This window comes from Choristoneura fumiferana, chromosome 4, assembly GCF_025370935.1.
Source record: "Choristoneura fumiferana chromosome 4, NRCan_CFum_1, whole genome shotgun sequence".
In the NCBI taxonomy this organism is placed as follows: domain Eukaryota; kingdom Metazoa; phylum Arthropoda; class Insecta; order Lepidoptera; family Tortricidae; genus Choristoneura; species Choristoneura fumiferana.
In genome coordinates, this window is record NC_133475.1 from 15,198,439 (window position 1) to 15,220,677 (window position 22,239).

At 37.2% G+C, this 22,239-nt stretch overlaps 2 protein-coding genes across 2 annotated transcripts in view; one reads left to right on the plus strand and one right to left on the minus strand.

Moving 5' to 3' along the window:
- Nucleotides 1-5,386, minus strand: part of LOC141427202 (uncharacterized) — a 39,128-nt gene extending 33,742 nt beyond the window's left edge. Inside the window, exons 1-3 of the mRNA XM_074086428.1 lie at nucleotides 5,330-5,386; nucleotides 4,303-4,468; nucleotides 3,406-3,713 (exon numbers count right to left, since the gene is read on the minus strand). Coding sequence (XP_073942529.1) covers nucleotides 3,406-3,713; nucleotides 4,303-4,468; nucleotides 5,330-5,386 — 531 coding nt within the window. The remainder of the gene's footprint in view (nucleotides 1-3,405; nucleotides 3,714-4,302; nucleotides 4,469-5,329) is intronic.
- A 4,778-nt stretch (nucleotides 5,387-10,164) lies between these two features.
- Nucleotides 10,165-14,420, plus strand: LOC141427548 (uncharacterized). Its single transcript, XM_074087090.1, has 2 exons — nucleotides 10,165-10,592; nucleotides 11,439-14,420. Exon 2 carries the CDS (start codon nucleotides 13,032-13,034, stop codon nucleotides 14,412-14,414), a length of 1,383 nt encoding a protein of 460 aa, XP_073943191.1. The 5' UTR covers nucleotides 10,165-10,592; nucleotides 11,439-13,031; the 3' UTR covers nucleotides 14,415-14,420.
- The last annotated feature ends 7,819 nt before the right edge of the window (nucleotides 14,421-22,239 follow it).

The following is a 22,239-nucleotide window of genomic DNA, read 5'->3' on the forward strand; positions in this document are numbered from 1 at the left end:
TTTATGCAAAAATTTATAGGAGGTTAGGGTCTTTGCAGAAGAAATAAAAGTTGTATTATAGTCTACTTTCTTTATTGTCTTTTTACTTTGTACTAGGAAGCAATTATACGACCGTTCCTCTCAAATCTCAAAAGGCAAGTAAAGTACCCTCATTATAGAAAACATAGATATGACAGCTGTACTCTGATTACCCGCATTATTTTAATAATTAATTTTTGCATCAAAGACAAATAGAATAAATCAACACGCCCCCTCAAAAATTAATTCATAATGCTTTCTATACATAATAGACATACCTATTTAAATTATTACATAATCTGTAATGGAACGTATATTACTTCCAAGAACATTCTGGGAAAAACGTAAATTATGGTCCAACATTTATTGCATGGATTAGGGAAAACCCAGAAAAACCTAATCAGACCATTATAACAAAAATAATCAAATTGCACTTTACAATCACAGTTACATAATTGAATTTTATTCTAAACCGATTTTTCTTCGCATTTCCTGATAACTGCCCGCAGGCAACGGCTTAGTCAAAACATCTGCCAGTTGTTGATTTGTTGGTATATAGTTTAATTTTACTATATTTTTCTCGATTTGTTCTCTGGAAAAATGATATTTTATGTCGATATGTTTTGACCTTTTATGATTGGTGGGATTATTTGCTATACTTATGCAACCGTTGTTATCTTCAAATATTACAATAGGCATATTTATTTTCAAATTAATACTTTCGGCTAGAGACTTAAGCCATAAAGCTTCTTTAACAGCTTCATACAATGCCATGTACTCAGCTTCAGTAGACGAAGCTGCTACTGACATCTGTCTCTTTGTGCACCAAGTAATTGTACTTTGCTCAAAAAGTTTAAACATATAACCAGTAGTACTTTTCCTATCATTGTGATCATGACCGCCCCAATCTGAATCTACATACCCACATAATATGTCACTGTAATAGTCGCTTCTTTTATAAGTCAATTTTAAATCCATTGTACCCTTAAGATACCTTAACACCCTTTTTAAACATTGCCACAACTCTTTGTTGTTATTGTTTGTATAGCGACTTAATATATTTATTGAGGTACTCAAATCAGGGCGTGTACATATCATTAAGTACATCAAAGATCCTATGAGATTACGGCATGGGGCGTCATAATGATCCTTAGAATTTAATGCCTCATAGTTTAACTTGGTCTCAGTGGGGGTACTTACAGATTTACAATCACTCATATTATATTTATCTAAAATTGATTGAATGTACGCAGTTTGGTCTAATTTTATTGTATCAATGTCTCTTGTTACTCTTATACCAAGAAACAACTTTATGTCATTAAGATCAGTCATTTCAAATTTACTCATAAGATATCTTTTAAACAAAGTCAAAGATTCTTCATCGGCACATACCAAAACTAGGTCATCAACATAGAGTACAACGTATATGTTTTTATTAACATCACCTTTATCTAATATATATATACATCTATCAACTGATGAGTTTTGAAAACCTTTTTCTTTAAGAGACTTTTCAAACATCTCGAACCAACATCTAGCAGCCTGTTTAAGCCCGTATAAAGCTTTATTAAGTTTACACACAGCATTATTTTTATTTACAACACCTTCCGGAACTTTCATGTATATTTCTTCTTTAAGAGTACCATTTAAAAATGCTGTTTTTACGTCCATATGATGAACCAATAAATTGTGTTGATTAGCAAAACTGATTATGAATCTAAAACTTGAAATCCTTGCGACAGGTGCAAAGGTTTCATTATAATCTGTGAGGTACTCTTGGCTAAAACCCCTAGCGACGAGGCGTGCCTTATATTTTATTGGTTTTCCAAACCCATCAGTTTTTATGGTAAAAATCCATTTACAATCAATTATATTTTTATGATCTGGTTTTGGCACCAAAGTCCACGTGTTATTTGCTTTAAGAGCATTTAATTCATCTTGAACTGCTTTCTCCCACTGAGGCCTATCATTAAGTGTTTTAATTTCATCAAATGATTTAGGTACTTTGCTTGTAACAGAGAGGGCACTATACAAGTAATCATCATCATACATTTCTTTATAAGATACACTAGGACGACCTTTAAGCCTTTCACTCCTCCTGCACAATGAGGGTTGATTAGATGTGTTGTCTCTATGTACAAATGAACTATCAGATTTTATCTCAGATTCAGGTACTTCATCTATTCTGCGAATTTTACACGGACTGCCTTCATTAGATTTTGTATTATCTAATTTAGGGATGTTTGCATCAGGAGAATTTAAGCACACTGGTTTGGACACCAAGTCACTACCAGTTTCATTACGGGAATATTTATTACTACTCCCTTCAGACTCTACAATAGGCCTGGACTGCAGAAAATTCGTCTCATCACAAACAACATCCCTGACAGTTTCATATTTTTCGCATTCTGTGTTCCATACTCTATAACCATTTGGCGCATAGCCTACCAGTATTCCTTTCCACGACTTGTCATCAAATTTATTTTTACTGGTTTTGTTATGTACATACACAGTTGATCCAAAAACTTTAAGAGTTTTTATGCTAGGTTTCCTATCATGCCACATTTCATATGGTGTTTTGCTCTGCTGTAAAGCCCTGGTTGGTGTAATATTTATTAAATGAACAGCAGTTAAAACTGCATCACCCCAAAAGCGTTTATCTAACTTTGCACCACTAAGGAGAGCTCGAGCTTTTTCAGTAATCGTTCTTACCATGCGTTCTGAGGAACCATTCAGCTGTGGGGTCCTAGGGACCGTTAAGTGATAAGTAATTCCCTTTTCTGTACAATAATTTTTCATGTCGGTAGATAAATATTCTCCACCATTGTCACAGTATAAATTTACTAATTTACAGTTAAATTTCGATTCACTTTTTGCTACAAAGTCCTTGAATGCTGAGAATACATCTGATTTATAAACCAATGGATACACTACGCAATAATGCGTATATTGATCAACAAACAGAACAAAATAATTCTTGTTTTCAATTGATGGAGGAGTGATCGGGCCACATACATCTGAATGTACAATGAATAACGGTCGTTTAACGTAGCTTTTATCTTTAGTTTTATTAAAAGGTAGTCTTGTCTGTTTCCCATTTATGCAAGCTTCACATAAATTGTCGTTAGGACAAACAGTTTCTATTTGTAGCACATCTTCAATCATGCCTTTTGTTTTTAATTCTAGAAATTTATTTTTACTCATATGTCCTAACCGAGCATGCCATAATTCATAATTATTTTTATTGCTTTGACATACCTGGGAAACAGACTGATTTACCTTTGCGGGTAGGTTAAAATCTAATGTGATTAAATTATGTGTACATTTACCTTTCATAATTGTTTTACCTTCTTTTATAATGTGAGCTCCTTGTTTATCAAATATTACCGTCAAACCAGCCTGCTGCATCCTTGAGACAGATAGTAGATTGTACGGCACCTCGCGGCAGAATAGTACATTCTCTAAAACTCCTGGGATGCCTGTGTTGCTAACGACATTGATGTTGCCTCGTTTTGTTGCTGAAATAAATGCACCATTTTTAGCAATAGAAATTTTGACAGGTGTATTTAAATTTTCATAGGATATAAAAAAATCGTCCCTGTTAACGATGTGGTCGGATGCTCCAGAGTCCAACAGAAAAGACACTTTATTGACATTTTCCTCTTGTTCGTACTCTCCTGTCATAAAAGCGTAACCTGAAAAATCATTTGATGTCGAAGGTTCTTTTATTTCAATAGCTTGAACTGTTCGCGTTCTGTCCGCGGTATTCCTTTGTGTAAACATCTTTTTGAAATAAAAGCAGTCTTTCTTCACGTGTCCTTTACGCCCACAGTGAAAACATTTCATCGAATTCAACTTGTTATTTCCTTTAAATTTTTTTATTAGATTGTTGCGGGTAGTTTTCAGCCGACTTATTATGATGAAATTTTCTCTTGTTGTTGTTAAATTCCGTTCGGTGTTCAACATGTAACACTTTAACACTCGTGTCGCAGCCTTCATTTTTTAATTTTACCTCATGGTCTAACAGCCTTGTTTTGACGAACGGTAAAGTCAAATTATCTTCGGATAAAGTTTCTATCGCTGTGGTGACACCTTCATACGTCTTTGGCAGTGTTAATAATAAGTGTGCCACTTTGTCTGTTTCATCCAACTTTGCACCAGCCGCCGCTAGTGCTGTTATGATTTCGTCAAATATGGTAAAATGCTTTATCAACGGCATGTCACCTTGTAGTTTTAATCCTAACAACTTTTTTCTGAGTGACAATTGTGTTGCAATACTTTTACGTTCGTACAGCGAATCCAAATTAATAAATATTTCTTTAGCTGTGATTGTATCATTTACGAAACCAATATATGAATCTGATAAATACTCCACAAGGGTATTTTTCGCAATGCGATTGTTTTTCTCCCAAAGGACAGTTCGTTCATTTGGAATTTCATCATCAATTACCTGAATCACATCCATCTCACTTAATAATGATCGTATGCGAAACTTCCAGATGCTGTACTTATCACCATCAAACGGTTTTATATTACGTTTTTGCTTAACGTTCTCCATTATGGAAAATTTAAAATCTTGTAACGGCACTTTTCACAGTATGATGAAATATTTATATTTATACTTATTTATTGTAATTAAATCACTGGGCCCATAACCTATAGGAGGTTAGGGTCTTTGCAGAAGAAAAAAGTTGTATTATAGTCTACTTTCTTTATTGTCTTTTTACTTTGTACTAGGAAGCAATTATACGACCGTTCCTCTCAAATCTCAAAAGGCAAGTAAGGTACCCTCATTATAGAAACATAGATATGACAGCTGTACTCTGATTACCCGCATATTTTAATAATTAATTTTTGCATCAAAGACAAATAGAATAAATCAAACAAATTCAACTAAAACAATACATCATAAGTTTTATTTGCCTCTTTCATTTTAACAACAAATCGTGTAAAAAAAAAGTGAGTACCGTGAAACTCTTGTGTGAAAAATTAAAAAAACTAAGGCCTTTTTTTGGGGACAAGTTGGTTATCCAAGAGACAAAATGGTGACTCGAGAGACTTTTAAAGTGGAATGGACTTGAGCTTGCATATGTGTCTTTTATACTTTAGCTTTTATCATTCCATAGCATTATAGCAATTTTACTTAATGAAACTTTAGCATTAGAACTGAGCTCTTCATATTAATATATACCACTGGTCAATACCTCGGCGTCGGCGTGAGTACAGGTGTGTCTCCAATATATAAGATATTTTTAAGTTGCTGGACTGGATCGGACATGGCATAAATATCAATGGCACATACATTTCTCACCTCCGTTTTGCCGACGACATAGTTATAATGGCAGAGTCGCTGCAGGGATTGTGACATGCTGAAAGCCTCAATGATGCTTCCCGAAGAGTGGGTCTCGGAATGAATTTAGACAAGACCAAGGTTATGTTCAACAGTCATGTCATTCCGAGACCAGTTACCGTCGGTGGCGCCACGCTCGAAGTTGTGTCTGAGTATCTATATCTTGGTCAGACTATAAAACTCCGTAGAAACAACTTTGAGAATGAGGCTAATAGGCGAATACAGTAGGGCTTTCGGGAAACTTTGGCATATCTTGTCGTCAGACATCCTCAGTGCCTAAAAACGAAAGCCTTCAACCAGTGCGTCCTACCAGTTTTAACGTGACTTTGACGAACGTGGACTTTGACTGCGGGGATAATCAACAAATTCAAGGTCGCAGCGAGCTATGGAGAGAGCAATGCTAGGGGTTTCTTCGAAGGATAAAATCCGAAATCACATAATCTGACAAAGAACGAAACTCACCGACGTTGCTTAGAGAATTAGTACGCTGAAGTGGCGTTTGGCTGGCCACGTATGTCGCAGGACCGATGAACGGTGGAGCAGACGAGACCATGGACGGGAAAACGTAGTGTAGGGCGTCCTGAGGCACGGTGGACGGATGACCTTTAGAGGATCGCTGGCGGCGGATGGATGCGAGGGGCTGGAGACAGTGTTGTGGCGTGCCGTGGAGGAGGCCTATGTCCAGCAGTAGACTGCTGTAGGCTAACGATCGATGATGATGATGTGTCTCCAATGTGAAGTGGCTGATAATGTCTTGGTAGCGACATGGGCAAAAACCTCTTCACAAAAACAACTCAAATCACGATGTTGCAACTGACTTGACACGCCCTATTGAAGAACTATAGGCCCATCTCGCTGTTGAGCCATGTTTATAAGCTCCGGGGTGCCAGGGAGCTGTCCAGAGTCATAGTAAATCGTCTCGAACGCAGGCTCGATGACTTCCAGCCACCCGAACAAGCCGGGTTCCGAAAATGATATAGTACCGTAGACCAGATACATACGCTGCGGCAAGTCATACAGAAGACCAAAGAGTATAACTTGCCGCTATGTCTAGCGTTTGTGGATTACGAGAAAGTCTTTGATTTGGTTGAAAGTGTTGAAACGCGGGCGGTGCTAGAGTCTCTCCAGCGATGTCGTATTGACTATCAGTATATCGAAATGTTGTAGTGTTTGTATAAAAACGCCACTTTTTCGGTCCGAGTACAGGAACAGAGTTCGAAGGCAATTCCCTTGAAAAGAGGCTTCAAACAGGGAGATGTCATATCTCCGAAACTGTTTACTGCCGCTTTGGAAGACGCCTTCAAGCTTCTGCAATGGAAAGGACTAGGCATCAGCACCTTCGGTTTGCCGACGATATTGTGTTCATGGCAAAGTGGATGGAAGAACTCAGCTTGATGCTCGAAGGCCTCAATCGAGTCTTCCAACGGGTGGGCCTCAAAATGAACAGGGACAAGACTAAGGTCATGTCGAATGTTCATGTAGTGTCGACCCTTGTTTTGGTTGAGAATTTGGTTCTGGAAGTTGTTGACGCGTATGTATACCTAGGACTTAGGACGAACCATCCAATTAGGTGGGTCCAACTTCGACAAGGAGGTCAATCACCGAATCCAACTCAGATGGGCAGCTCAGGGAACTCCGCAATGTCTTTTCGTCCAAAATTCCTCAGTGCCTTAAGACGAAAGTCTTTGACCAATGTGTGTTGTCAGTGATGGCATATGGATCCGAGACGTGGTGCTTCACTATATTCTTATAAATAGGCTCAGAGTTGCTCAGCGAGCTATGGAGAGTGCTATGCTTGGGGTTTCTCTACTGGATCGAATCAGAAATGAGGAGATACGTAGAAGAACAGGGGTCACCGATATTTAAAATCCTGAGAAATACGAAAATGTTAAGTTTGTTAATGCTAAAATTATAGCTTTTAGTGAATTCAGTTACGGATTGCTTTAACAAACAGATCAATGTCTCATGACTCACCAAAAAAGTCTCTTGGGTCACCGAAAAGGTCAGCTAGGGACGATGACCAAGAGACAAATTCATGTAAAAACCAGTAAAAGCATAATATAAACGAAAACACAAAATAAAACAAGTTGCTTTAGAATATTAGACCGTCATGCCATGTATTAAGCTCTATTTTAAACCACAATCATGAAAAACTTATGAAATATCGCGGTAAGTCAGGAGAATTGGAATAAAGACACCGTACCTGTGTAAGAGCGCCAGACAAAATGAACAATGCTAAAAAATGCCGCATCAATGGCGGACCGAGTCATGTGACATTCAGATAGGTTATCTATTGGTCTAGCCAAGGTCATGCGACGTCATTACATTTACACCTACTTTTAGAATGGTAAGTTAGGGGACTTAGTATTTTTTATTTTCACAGGGACACTTTTTTAAACTGTACTGTAAAATTAAATATTCAAGTTCTGTAGATTGGCACAACGTTTTAAGATACTAAATGCAGTATTTTATTTAAATAACCATAACATTAAATACCAGTGAAGCATTTTTTTACACCAAGACGAAATTAAACATTGAATGTATGCACAGGGACACGAAATTTTTGTATGGAAGTGAAAATGTGTCCCCTAGAAAACCAATAATTTATCTATAAATTATAAAATGTATTATTCTATATTTTGTTCAGTTGTTTGGATGATAGTCTAACTAAATTATTAACATAATAGAATCAATGTACGTCTTATATTTTTGAAATAAAATAGATTTACCAGTAGTGACACACAAAACAAGAAATTGTTGATTGACCCATAAAGATCATCGCAGAATGATTCCCATAACTACAAAATCCCATCCCAGCCTATATACGTCCCACTGCTGGGCACAGGCCTCCTCTCAGAACAAGAGGGCTTGGGCCATAGTTCCCACGCGGGCCCAGTGCGGATTGGGAACTTCACACGTACCATTGAATTGCTTCTCAGGTTAGTGCAGTTTTCCTCACGATGTTTTTCTTCACCGCAAAGCTCGTGGTAAATTGTAAATGAACCCACGACCCTCTGCTTGAGAGGCGATTGGTCAAACCACTAGGCCACCACGGCTTTTTTACTACCTACAAAATTAGCAAACCTAAATACCCGTCTAATAAAATGGTTCCTCGCACTTTTACCTTGTAGGTACCTTTACTGTGTGCAGTGAACATAATTGTACAATTATATCAGGTCATTTGCGCAATATTTTTTTATCTAATGTATTAAAACCTAATTGAAGTGAGAGATTTAAATATTTGCACTTAATATCGAATATCCTAAAACAGCTATACTTATAACCTTGTGGTTAGTGACCCCGACTATAAAGCCCTACCATAAATATTAATTTATATAATTAACCTAGGTACTGCTTACTAGATAAACATCACACAAAAACAAACATAAATTTCAGAACTTGAACATTTCACAAAATCTCAAATCACGGTGTTCAAGTTGAATAAGTACGTGCCGTTAAAATTGCTTCTAAGTTTCCGGTCTAAGCGCCGTGAAAAGCCTCCACGTAATAAAAGTACTTAGGCACATGATGAATTCAGCTCCGAGGCCCTCATTCGGACCCAACTTACCAAAGCTAAACCCACCCCGCCCCGCCGACTTCAAGCTTAAATAACGTTTAAGTACGTTCTCTCGCTACAGATTTCAATCTAGCTTTTCCTAGAATAACACAAGTTACTCTAATTACACTCCCTTTTTTCAACAACTCAATATTTCTCTATTTAACACGGATTCGCGATAAAAAATTAAAAGCGTAGGCCTGGATTAAATAAAATTTATTGTGTAACTCCCGTTAGGGTCTAATAACATTAACGGTCCATAAATACTCCACTTACTAAGATATATATTTGTTTCCGCTTCTACTTCCTTATTTGTAGACGTTTTATACGTGTTTACAGAATAGAACTGGGAAAGAGGGAAATTACTATGAGGTTTTTCCAACGGTTTTGGCCTATGATAAGTCTACTACGGACTAAATCGACAAATTAAACGCAGACACAAATATAAATAGATGTGCCAAACTTATGACTTAATAATTGTTAAATGTATTTTTGTCATAAGTTGCTTTCGCTTCCTTTCTTCTTACCTTACCCTCATTCGAAGTATTTGCCGTGGCATCACAAAATGTAGACAATCAACATGTATTTAAAACATTTCAATTCATAGAAACTATCGTTTTAGGCATGTCTATAATTTAGTTGTATAGTCAGGCCATAGATTTTTTTATTTTTATTTTATGAACAAATTATGTTTAAAAGACCGGGAATATGTATTTTTATTATAATTAAATGTTAGCGACAAGCAATGACACTGTTAGTACAGTCCAGCAGAAAAAACTAACTGCTGAGATAACAAATTTTAATTACACTTAAGTTACATTTGTATTCGCAAATAGAATTCTTTTATCAGCATGCCAAGAATTTGAATAAATAATTGTTGCCAACACAGCGCTATTAAGGGGTTTTAACTTGGGGTTTACTTGATCTGGATCGCCTGATAATGGCGGGCTGTAAATTCACTTTCCCTATCTCTTTAATCTTACTTCTTTACATTGCTTTAAAACCTTCGAATATTATCCAAATAATGAGTTTATTATAGCGAATAAATGATTGCTTGCACTCCCCTGCGTATTAAAGTACTTGGATCAAATCTGCAACAGTTGAATGCTTAACTACGCATGTGTGCAAATTGTCTTGCTTGATTGCTTGCTTTTTGAAATTTAGGTAACGCGAGCGAAGCTGCGGGTAAAAGCAGCGTTACAATTACAAGCATCCTGAATAAATTAGGATTTTGTAGCGGGGCGGTCCTGGTCTTCGGAATTGGTGTTATTTTTTTTACTTATAACCTGTGTAATTCTCAAATTAAAGGAAATTCAACATTGTTTACACTATTTATTTTACCCTACAATCAACAAGAGGATAAATACAACTAAAAAAATTAACAAACAAAAAAAAATACTTTTATAAACAAGCAGACAGCGCTCAACGATTTCGTATTAGTTGCAACCGGTCGGGCGCACAATAGACTACGTCACACGCGAAGTAAAGAACCGTTACGCGAGCCAACGAGCTCAAGACGAGAGCGCGGCTCTTCACTTTGCCCAGCGACACCTTCGAACCAACACCGAAAAAAAGAAGAAGTACCTTAGACACTATTATGGTGTAATTTTAAAAATTATTTAAATAAAAACAATCTAAATTTAAAATCAAGTGTTTTCCCCGAGTCGGGTGAGTGTTGCGAACATTTTACTACTATAAGCTGCCATTCTAGTCTATCGCCGTAATTATTGCATTGCATGAATTTTATGCTTTTTCTTTTGGTTGAAAATACAACTGGTGCAACACTAAATCTGCCTAATTAAACCTATCGCAAACATTGTGCATTGTATTGCTTCCGATCGATACTGTAATTAGAGTTCTGGAAAATTACCGCTACCCTCGTACAAAAATAGTGAGGATTTTTTATAAAACAAACTTATTAATTATTTAACGATTATTTGTATACTTTAATCGTTTCTATACGTATTAAAATCGTTTTCAATATTAATGTATAACTTTGTCATCGCACCAGTCCCCTATAAGGAACTTATTTATTGTGGCTATTAGATTTGTTTTACCTACCTATCCAGAAATAATCATTTAAAATTTTCATCAGACTTATCACGTCATTCTGCAGTGTGATTTTATAATTCCCGTATACCATAAAATTCTGGAAGGTTGCTGCTACCCTCGTAAAAAATAATAATACGATTTAAATATACAAAATGCCATTTTATACTTAATTCAGATTATAAATGATCTAGTAGATGTAGGATTCGCTTCTCGGCATGCTAAATCATACTGTGCTTACGGCGAATTAATTTTGCTAGTGAACCCTATTGTGAATGCATAGCTTTAATTCTGCCCTTATAATGTGATTGTTTGTGACTGCCACATCAGTGATTGCTAATGCTTGGGGCTCACTTAACCCGTATCCGCAATCATCAAGCCATAAGTTTCGTCCAAAATCCCGGTGTTGCAGTCACAAACACGAAATCGGACTTTTTGTGAATGGCCAATTTTCGGGATTTTTAGGGAGCAAGTTTGGGGGTCAGTCTTGGAGCGGTGGCGCCGTTGGCGGCTGCTCGGCATCACTTCCATCGACCCGGATCCACGGTTCCGGAAATCCGGAGGGCCCGAATTCAAGCCTGAAGTCCTGCCGCGGCTCGTCGTTACCTCCAGGCAGGGAAGTGACCCCAATTAGGGATCTGTATCGTTTTTTTCCCCGTCGGTGTGCTCACTCTAATTCTATTTAATCCTACGTAAGTTCTCACGCCCTAGCCGGGATCTTGTAAAATTGTATTTAAATTAATAAATTTTGGTAACCTTATAGTTGGCCTTACAGTTATTTATCTCTTTAGAACCTACCTCTAGTGGTGACGCTAACCGTCACATTGGCGCCTACTAGAGGTTTTTTTTTAATAGAGCTGAGCATACAGTTACAGATTCCTAATGTATATTTTTTTTAGTTTTCATTGGTGTTGGTAGACTGTTTCACTGGGCAAAATCTAGTTTTTAAGTCTGTATCGCAGTTACCAGTACGCGGGTGGTTTATTTTGCAAAATTATGTTGTTACTATAGGAGGTTTCTAGTTACCGGTTCTACCCACATCTTTTTAATTTCCTTGGCGCGACATTGCTTTTCTTTATTTTATTGTTTTAATCAATCCGCGTACTAGGTATGGTATTATAACTGCTTTTTAGCATTCTATGTGTGATTGTGTTATTGCGGTTGCCGAGTTAATGATAATTCTAGTTGCAATTTATTAATGCCTCTCAGTCTACCCTCGAAAATATGTTTTACTTTTAATTAATAATTTTATACAATTTAAAAATTTGAGGAAGGATATATTTGAGAATGATTTTATGAAGAGAGAATAATTTTAATTTATATAATTAATGCAACATTAATTTAACGATTATTATGAAACACATTTGCTTGGCAGCTCAATTTTAATTGATTAACGGCTTTTATTTGATTGATTACTGCAGTTGCCCTAAACATGGTGAACCCATAATAAAATCTAGTCATTATTTGAGATGTTTTTTTTTAATTAAAGAAACAGTCGTGCAATTATTTATTGGTTTTTTTAATTTATGAATGGAATCCTCTTGTTTGGCAACACTATTGGTAACCGCTTTTTGATCAATTGTATATCATAATTACAACTGCCCTGTACATGGTTGTTAATTATTATTTATTTTTATTGTTTTTTTTTTAATATATAATTTTTTATTATTATTCAATGAATTTATGATCGTTCTATCTACATTATTACAACTAATTCTCTATAGGAATTAGTCTACTTAAACGCTGTCATTATATACCAACTGCTGGGCAGCATCTTTTGATTATTTTATTGAAATTGCGATCTCGGCTGATTATATTGCAGTTGATCTGTGTGTGGATGTTTAGTTAGTAATTCATTGGAGCTTTCTAGCAATTGTGGATGGGTGAAGCTACCGACATTGTAATTATCGTTAAACGCGCTATTGTTTTTGTTCAGTTCGCATTCCACACACCTACCAACGAATTTTAACGCTTTCAAATCGACACCAAAGTCTTCGCAACACTCATTTCTTCTCAATTAATTATTTTGTTAACTAGTGCGGTTTGAAAACATTGGATATGGCATACACCATTAAATATTTATCTCTTCAAAAAGCTGAGTTAGAGTATGAGGTCCTCCTTAGGGGTGGTTCGGCCGGTTCGGTGCAAGAGCTGCGTAGTCAAATTGCGAAATTAACTACACCTGCAGAAGATATTCTGGAGTCGCATCTGGAACCTGCGGTTGACCTTGTTGCTGTGAGGGAAAGTCTTCAAAAATCGCAGACCATGTTAGCTTCGCTTAAGAGCCGTTTCGATAAGAACTTGTTCTTGCGTACAGAGAATCTCTTAAACCATATATATCACAGGTCAAATAGAATTATAAATATTGAACCAGGTTTGGCGGAGCAGTACAAATACAACTGTGCGACATTCAATAATCAGTATAGGGATATTACGGCCTTGAGACCACATGCAATTTCTGATTCACCTCCCGAGATTGACACTGCACCAATCGCTGTACCTGTCACTTGTGACCGTAGTTTGAACTCTGATCTGGCTAAATTGAAATATTCGGGTAAGACATGTGTGCTGTCTTTCATACAAAGGGTGAACGAGTTTGTTTACGCTAGGAACATCGGTAAAGATCGTTTATTGCAATTCGCTTATGAAATCTTCACCGATGATGCACTACACTGGTTTCGCTGCATAAAGGAGAAGGTTAAAACTTGGGATGAAATGGTAGCTCTACTTAGGCAGGATTTCGGTCAGAGAGACTACGACTATCGGCTCTTAGCTGAAATTAGGTCACGTACTCAGGGTGAATTAGAAAATATCACTATCTACTTATCTATCATGCACGGCTTGTTTACTAGGTTGTCAAAACCGTTAGATGAACAGGATAAGTTGGAGATAATCCTTCACAATATAAGACCATGTTACGCCAGTACACTTGCCGCTCATCCAGTTATAAATGACCTCGACACTTTGAAACGGATTTGCTCTAATTATGAGAGCATCCAATCACGCCAATCGTTATTCCATGAACCTCCTAGAGTATCGTCCGAAACGCTGGCACCAGAATTCGCTTATACTAAACAGCAAAGAGTTAACAGTTACTTTAATAATCGAACTAATTCACAGTCTAACAACTATCACAGATCCAAAGGCTTCAATAGTAACTTCAATAATCATCCAGGCACTTCAAGAATGTATAATCATAGTTACCATAAATTTACTCAGGAGAGACCTTCACATGTTAATGCTGTACATGTTGCGCCTGGCAACTCGAACCACGGATCGACAGCACTAAATAAATACTGTCCTAGGTGTCGTAGCAATTCACATACCCTTAAGGAGTGCAAGCAACCGCATTTTCCTATTTGTTTTAAATGTGGTAAAAAGGGCATTCGCTATCCAGAGTGCGTGAATTGTAATCCGGAACATAGCGTTTCAAAAAACTGAGTAATGCGGATTGCAGTGGATCGATGGCCGGCGAGAGTTTCAGTGCTAATTTTGGTAAAGATGATTGGAATTCCTGGCTTAAATTTATTTCCAAATTTTTCGCATGCTACTCGGTTGCTTCAGTCCGCAATGCTCAAAATGAAACAAAAACTAATAATGATCGCAGTAGACCGTTCGTGAATGTCAACATAGGTGGTAATTCTATTAATGGTTTACTTGATACTGGATCTAGTGTTACAATTTTAGGTAACAACTATCACAGACGCTTCTTAGATGCCGGTTTTTTAATTAATAAAGATGAATCGTTGAGTTTCGTTGCTGCCGGTGGACAAAGGTTGAAAAATATAGGTACAATGCAATTACCTATGTCATTTCTCGATCAAACACACATACTTAAAGTGTACGTAGCCCCTGACATACAAAATTTTTTAATTTTGGGTATGGATTTTTGGAGAGTGTTTGGTCTGTTTCCAAAAAATTTAGATTCCGTAACTATTTGTAGCGTTACTCATTCGGTAGACACCCTAACGGCGAGTCCAGGCGCACAGGTTTGTGATTATGATCATTTATCTGAAGAACAGAGAGTTACCGCGGACATCATTATATCACAATTTAAAGAAATTTCATATGAACAACGTGGCCTGGGACGTACCACCCTAATAGCTCACAGTATTGATACTGGGGATGCAGAGCCAATTCGGCAGCGATATTATAGGATGTCTCCCGAGAAACAGCGTATTCTGGTGGAGCAGTTAGATGAAATGATACAGGAGGACGTCGTCGAGCCGTGTGAGAGTCCATGGTCATCGCCTGTGTTACTAACTCCTAAGAAAAATGGGGAACTGAGGTTTTGCTTGGACAGCCGTAAACTCAATGCAGTTACTACCAAAGACGCGTATAGTATACCATACATTTCGGAGATACTTGATAATTTACGTGACGCGAAATATCTTTCCAGTCTGGATTTATCAAAAAGTTTCTGGCAAATTCCAATTAAAGACGAGGATAAATGTAAGACAGCCTTCTACATTCCATCTAGAGGCACTTTCCAATTCAAATCTATGCCGTTCGGTTTAACTAACGCGCCGGCGACGCAGCAACGTTTAGTTGATATGCTGTTTTATGGGCCGGAATTTGAGCACAGGGTGTTTGTCTACATTGATGATATTATTATTGTCTCCTCTACCTTTGAGCAACATATATCATTACTTGTTCGCGTTTTAGAAAAACTGAAATCTGCAAGTTTAACCATTAGCTATAAAAAGTGTAATTTTTTCAAGAAGGAATTGAAATATTTGGGCTACATTGTGAATTCTAACGGCCTTCAGCCGGACCCAAATAAAATCGAAGCAATCATTAATTACCCCACACCAACCAATCGGAAAGAAGTGCGCCGTTTCATTGGCACAGCCTCTTGGTACCGCAGATTTATAACGAATTTCAGTTCAGTAGCTGCTCCGTTGAATAAATTAACTTCTCAAGCGAAAACATCTCCGCCTTTTCATTGGTCGCCTGAAGCTGACAAAGCCTTTCACACACTAAAAGAACGTCTAATCTCTTCGCCAGTTTTATCTTGTCCGGACTACTCAAAACCATTCCAAGTACACACAGATGCCAGTGATTACGGGATTGGCGCAGTGTTGACTCAGATTTTTGGTGAGGAAGAAAAGGTTATAGCTTACATGAGTAAATCGCTTTCTAGTAAGGAACGAAATTATAGCGCTACTGAGCGAGAAGCTTTAGCTGTTCTAACCGCTATTGAGCACTGGAGGTGTTATCTCGAAAACGGGAAAAAAACTGTGGTTTACACAGATCACTCATCCCTAAAATGGTTCTTTAACATCAATAATCCCACAGGTCGTCTGGCTCGATGGGGCGTCCGTATGTCAGCGTTTAATTTAGAAATCAAACACCGTCGGGGTTCTGACAACGTGGTACCTGACAGCCTTTCGCGTTCTGTTCCGATAGCCACTATCGAAGATAGCCGTGTGTATGCGGATGTAGCATATATTACTAAAGATCCGTGGTACTTAAATATTTATAATGGTTGCCAGAACTCACCCACGTCATTTCTAGATTATAAAGTCACTGGAAATAAACTTTTTCGACACAAAAAAAGCCTGTGTCCCTTGAGAAGAGAGTTTGAGTGGAAGGAGGTCATTCCACTCGAATATAGAACTGAGCTTATCTCTAAAAACCACTCTGAACCCACTTCTGGTCATTTTGGAATTTACAAGACACATAAACGACTGTGCTTAAAGTATTTCTGGCCCGACATGCATCGCGATGTCACCAACTTTGTTCTCGGGTGTGACGCATGTAACGCTCATAAGCACGGTAATCGCGCTACTCTGGGCTTGATGGGCCGTCCTAAGAATTGCTCCCGCCCTTTCCAAATGTTGAGCATGGATCTTGTAGGACCACTACCTCCCTCAAGAAAACATAATACATTCCTGTTTGTGGTGACTTGTTGTTTTAGCAAATACTGTCTGCTTTTCCCCATTCGACAAGCAACTAGTGAGAATATAGTTAGGATTCTTGAGGAAAACGTTTTTCTTATACACGGTGTTCCAAGTACGGTATTAATGGATAATGGAAAACAATTTACAAGCAACCTAATGAAGCAATTATTCTCAAAATATAGAGTTCCTAACGTTAACTACACACCTAAGTACACACCTCAAGTCAACAACACGGAGAGATATAATAAAACGGCCTTAACGGCAGTCTGTACGTTTATAGAAAATGATCATAGATCCTGGGACGTGAACATCCCAAAAATTCAGTTCGCCATCAATTCATCTGTTAATGAAGTCACTGGATTCACACCTTCGTTTCTAGTATATGGACGTGAATTAGTGACTTGTGGCTCTCATTATATAGACTCAGATACTAAAAATGACATCATTTTTACACCTAGAGAAACGTACGCCGAAAATTTGGGTTACTTAAGGAATTATTTCGATAAAGTTCAAACCGCTATACTAAAGTCACACTCACGTAATACAACTTATTATAATCTGCGCCGAAGAGATATTCATTTCGATGTCGGTGATATAGTCTGGAGGAGGACTTACCTTCTAAGCAACAAGGACAACAGGTTCGCAAAAAAACTCGCACCCAAATATATAAAGTGTAAAATTGTGTCAAAAAAATCAAATCTAGTTTATGAACTCGAAGACATGCACGGTAACAATTTAGGTGACTGGCATGTCAAGGATTTTAAATCAACAAACTATAAAGTCTAAATATAAGTACACATATATATATACATATCCATCTCTGTACTATCCGCCTATAAATCTATCAATCTCATGAGGACTATTTTTAGTAGCGCATTCCCATGAATATAAGACCTGCCTAAAAAGTTTGGTGCTTTGTAAAAAAAATTAATACTATTTTCTTCTACTATTAGAAGAAACCATTATATGTTGGCTGTATTCTACCATACAGAGAACGTCAATTTTCTATTATTATAAAAAACGGTGGGTCTTTTTTCCAGTAAATTCAACCGTGAGAACCGTTTATAAGGCTAAGAACAACTATCAACAGTTAAGCTAGAGTATTAATTATGAAATAAAAATTATACTCAGTCTATTAGGTCGCAAAAACACGCTCCGAGTGTTACTGCTGTTTTGATCGCGTGAAGTACAATTGAAGTGGGTCTTGCTAGTGTGGATGTGTGAATGAGATAATATCTGCATAACTGTTGAGAACGTGAGATAGAGAATTTTTATAAGTAAAAATTCAAACCTAAAAAAGGGGGTATGTAGCGGGGCGGTCCTGGTCTTCGGAATTGGTGTTATTTTTTTTACTTATAACCTGTGTAATTCTCAAATTAAAGGAAATTCAACATTGTTTACACTATTTATTTTACCCTACAATCAACAAGAGGATAAATACAACTAAAAAAATTAACAAACAAAAAAAATACTTTTATAAACAAGCAGACAGCGCTCAACGATTTCGTATTAGTTGCAACCGGTCGGGCGCACAATAGACTACGTCACACGCGAAGTGAAGAACCGTTACGCGAGCCAACGAGCTCAAGACGAGAGCGCGGCTCTTCACTTTGCCCAGCGACACCTTCGAACCAACACCGAAAAAAAGAAGAAGTACCTTAGACACTATTATGGTGTAATTTTAAAAATTATTTAAATAAAAACAATCTAAATTTAAAATCAAGTGTTTTCCCCGAGTCGGGTGAGTGTTGCGAACATTTTACTACTATAAGCTGCCATTCTAGTCTATCGCCGTAATTATTGCATTGCATGAATTTTATGCTTTTTCTTTTGGTTGAAAATACAACTGGTGCAACCACTAAATCTGCCTAATTAAACATATCGCAAACATTGTGCATTGTATTGCTTCCGATCGATACTGTAATTAGAGTTCTGGAAAATTACCGCTACCCTCGTACAAAAATAGTGAGGATTTTTTATAAAACAAACTTATTAATTATTTAACGATTATTTGTATACTTTAATCGTTTCTATACGTATTAAAATCGTTTTCAATATTAATGTATAACTTTGTCATCGCACCAGTCCCCTATAAGGAACTTATTTATTGTGGCTATTAGATTTGTTTTACCTACCTATCCAGAAATAATCATTTAAAATTTTCATCAGACTTATCACGTCATTCTGCAGTGTGATTTTATAATTCCCGTATACCATAAAATTCTGGAAGGTTGCTGCTACCCTCGTAAAAAATAATAATACGATTTAAATATACAAAATGCCATTTTATACTTAATTCAGATTATAAATGATCTAGTAGATGTAGGATTCGCTTCTCGGCATGCTAAATCATACTGTGCTTACGGCCGAATTAATTTTGCTAGTGAACCCTATTGTGAATGCATAGCTTTAATTCTGCCCTTATAATGTGATTGTTTGTGACTGCCACATCAGTGATTGCTAATGCTTGGGGCTCACTTAACCCGTATCCGCAATCATCAAGCCATAAGTTTCGTCCAAAATCCCGGTGTTGCAGTCACAAACACGAAATCGGACTTTTTGTGAATGGCCAATTTTCGGGATTTTTAGGGAGCAAGTTTGGGGGTCAGTCTTGGAGCGGTGGCGCCGTTGGCGGCTGCTCGGCATCACTTCCATCGACCCGGATCCACGGTTCCGGAAATCCGGAGGGCCCGAATTCAAGCCTGAAGTCCTGCCGCGGCTCGTCGTTACCTCCAGGCAGGGAAGTGACCCCAATTAGGGATCTGTATCGTTTTTTTCCCCGTCGGTGTGCTCACTCTAATTCTATTTAATCCTACGTAAGTTCTCACGCCCTAGCCGGGATCTTGTAAAATTGTAATTAAATTAATAAATTTTGGTAACCTTATAGTTGGCCTTACAGTTATTTATCTCTTTAGAACCTACCTCTAGTGGTGACGCTAACCGTCACAATTCTAGTGCATTTCGAATGCCACGCCGTTTATCAAACTATTGTTTTAAGAAATGTGTTACTAAACAGCAACTGGACTAAGGTCTTTGGCAGTTTTCGACAGACAATGTTTGCACGACGCTCTCAAAACTTAAAACGTGTATTGGGAAAGATGAAATTTCAAAATAGTAATGTAAATTATTCGCCTGAAGGGCAAGCTTGACGAAATTATAAATTAGAATTGACTAAGATGGTTACCTACGTGACTAAAATAACGTATGGTAATGAGGATTTCTTGACAGCCAAAATACCTAGATGGAGTTAGTATTCTGAGGGCCGTTTGACTGAACTGGGGGCCTACCATGATCTTTTCAAAAACGATCCAAACGCAGAGCAGTTCAATTTAGGCAACTAAACTGAATCGTCGAAATTGGTACCACGACGTTTATTTCTCAGAGCTGAGTCTCAATGGTTTACAAGTGAATGAAAGACCGATATTGTCTCTGGTCCGGAAATGAAACGCTAAGTCGCGAAAGGGATGCCGCTATATGCAAACCAAATATTGTATACTAAAACCTCTTTATTTTGGAAAACCATAACTCTATGTCATTCCGTGTTCTTAGCAACCGTTGTGTTGATTACAAATAAAATGTTTACGCTGTCACTAATCCACGAGTCTCTTTTCTCACTGAAAAATTAGTTTTATCAATGAGGAGTTAAGAAGCACATGAATGTCGTGAGTACCTATGAAAAGTTATAAAATTTTAATAAAAGTTTAAAAGTTCTTGAAATTTAAAAACTTTCCAAGTAAAACACTTAAAATTCCGAAAGAAGCGATTCAAGTTAAGCGTCGTAGTACGAAAACCGCTTGAAGTGAGTGAATGAATCGCTGTCGCTGAACCGTGCTTGAACTGAATCGCAAAAGTAACGTCGTGGTACGAAATAGCGATGCAGTTCAGTTTAGAGCCTAAACTGAAACGTATTAAGAGAGCGTGGTAGGCCCCCTGAACTGAAACTGAATTGAAAATAGTAAAATGTGTGAAATATGATCCGATATCGGATAGGATAATCTGAAAATGCTTTTACAGTCTTGCTTTCGATTTAGCTATCCAAGATCACAAACGTGACAATGTCGAAGTTGACAAACGGACCTTATGATACTAGCGCCACCTAGCGCCAACTAACCTAATGAGGGCTATCGCGTATGAATTCGCCGCTAGAGGCGCTAGTGTAGCGTGAGGTCTCCAAAATGTCAAATCTCATAGTTTTTGGGTGAGCTACGCGGGTTTATTTATAATTAGAATAATTTTGTGAATATTTTGCAATATCTGAAATTAATTATGGCAAATATGCGTTCCGGGGCAATGAATGTCTGTGTTTTGAGACAGTTTTGTCTTTCGGAAACCTTTGTCCTCCCTTTTTTCCGAACAAAACGGGGACTATGCAACACTGTGGCATGCTCGATATTTTTATGGTACGGTTTTAAGGTGTATTAAATATGATTTTAATCTAAACTTTGTTTTCACACCCGTAAAAACAGACTTTGAAAGCCATACTTAAAAACCTCACGCAACAGTGCGCCATCTAGTGAGACAAAAAACGATAGCCCTCATTGTCACTTATTTTATTTATAACAGTTCTTAACTTTGTAAATAATTGAAGAATTTTATAGTGTCTACTTCATCTTCTTACTACATTTACGTGCTGGGTGTTAATTTTAATCTCAACAAGGAACAGGACTGTATCTTTAACCTTCCACACCTCATGCGAAGTTAAAGAACCTTTAGAAAGTGGTCAAAGCCAAACGAGTATGCAATATTCATTGTGAAATTTGTGAAGTACCTACCTACGAGAAAACGACTCTAATGAGCGTTGGAGAGGCTAGAAGTACCTATTCTTAAGGTTATTTTGACTACGTAACGTAACTAGCTGTTGTCCGCGACTTCTAGCTTGTTTTGCGCTTCCTTGGGGTGAAAAATACCCTTCAACAAGTGTAGCTTTATTACAGCTTATTCTGCTTTAAATTTGTTTAGTTGTTTTAGAAATTACCTATCTCCTATTCACAAAAAAAAAACTGACTGTCTGATTACTGAGGTACCGACGTCAAATTGATAGAAAATATTTTTTTTTTATAGTTTCTTTAAAGTCGGTTAAAATTTTTGTTATGACTTTTTTCTCGTTTTTCGGTGTACTGAACAAATTTAAGTTTCAACTGTTTGTATTACAAAGAGAAGCGCCTGTTTCCAAATAAATAAAAAAGAATCATCAAAATCGGTCCACCCAGAAAATATTCTACATATAAAAAATACTGTCAAGTTGAGAATCTCCTAAGTAAGTACAGTCAAGGAAACTGAATCACGTGCTAAGGTAGAAATTTTTCCTAATCTATTTCGCTATGATTTCTTTGGCAAATGTATGGGATGTCAACATGACATTA

Coding starts and splice junctions, on each gene's coding strand:
- LOC141427548 (XM_074087090.1), top strand. CDS start 13,032: ATGGCATACACCATTAAATATTTATCTCTTCAAAAAGCTGAGTTAGAG.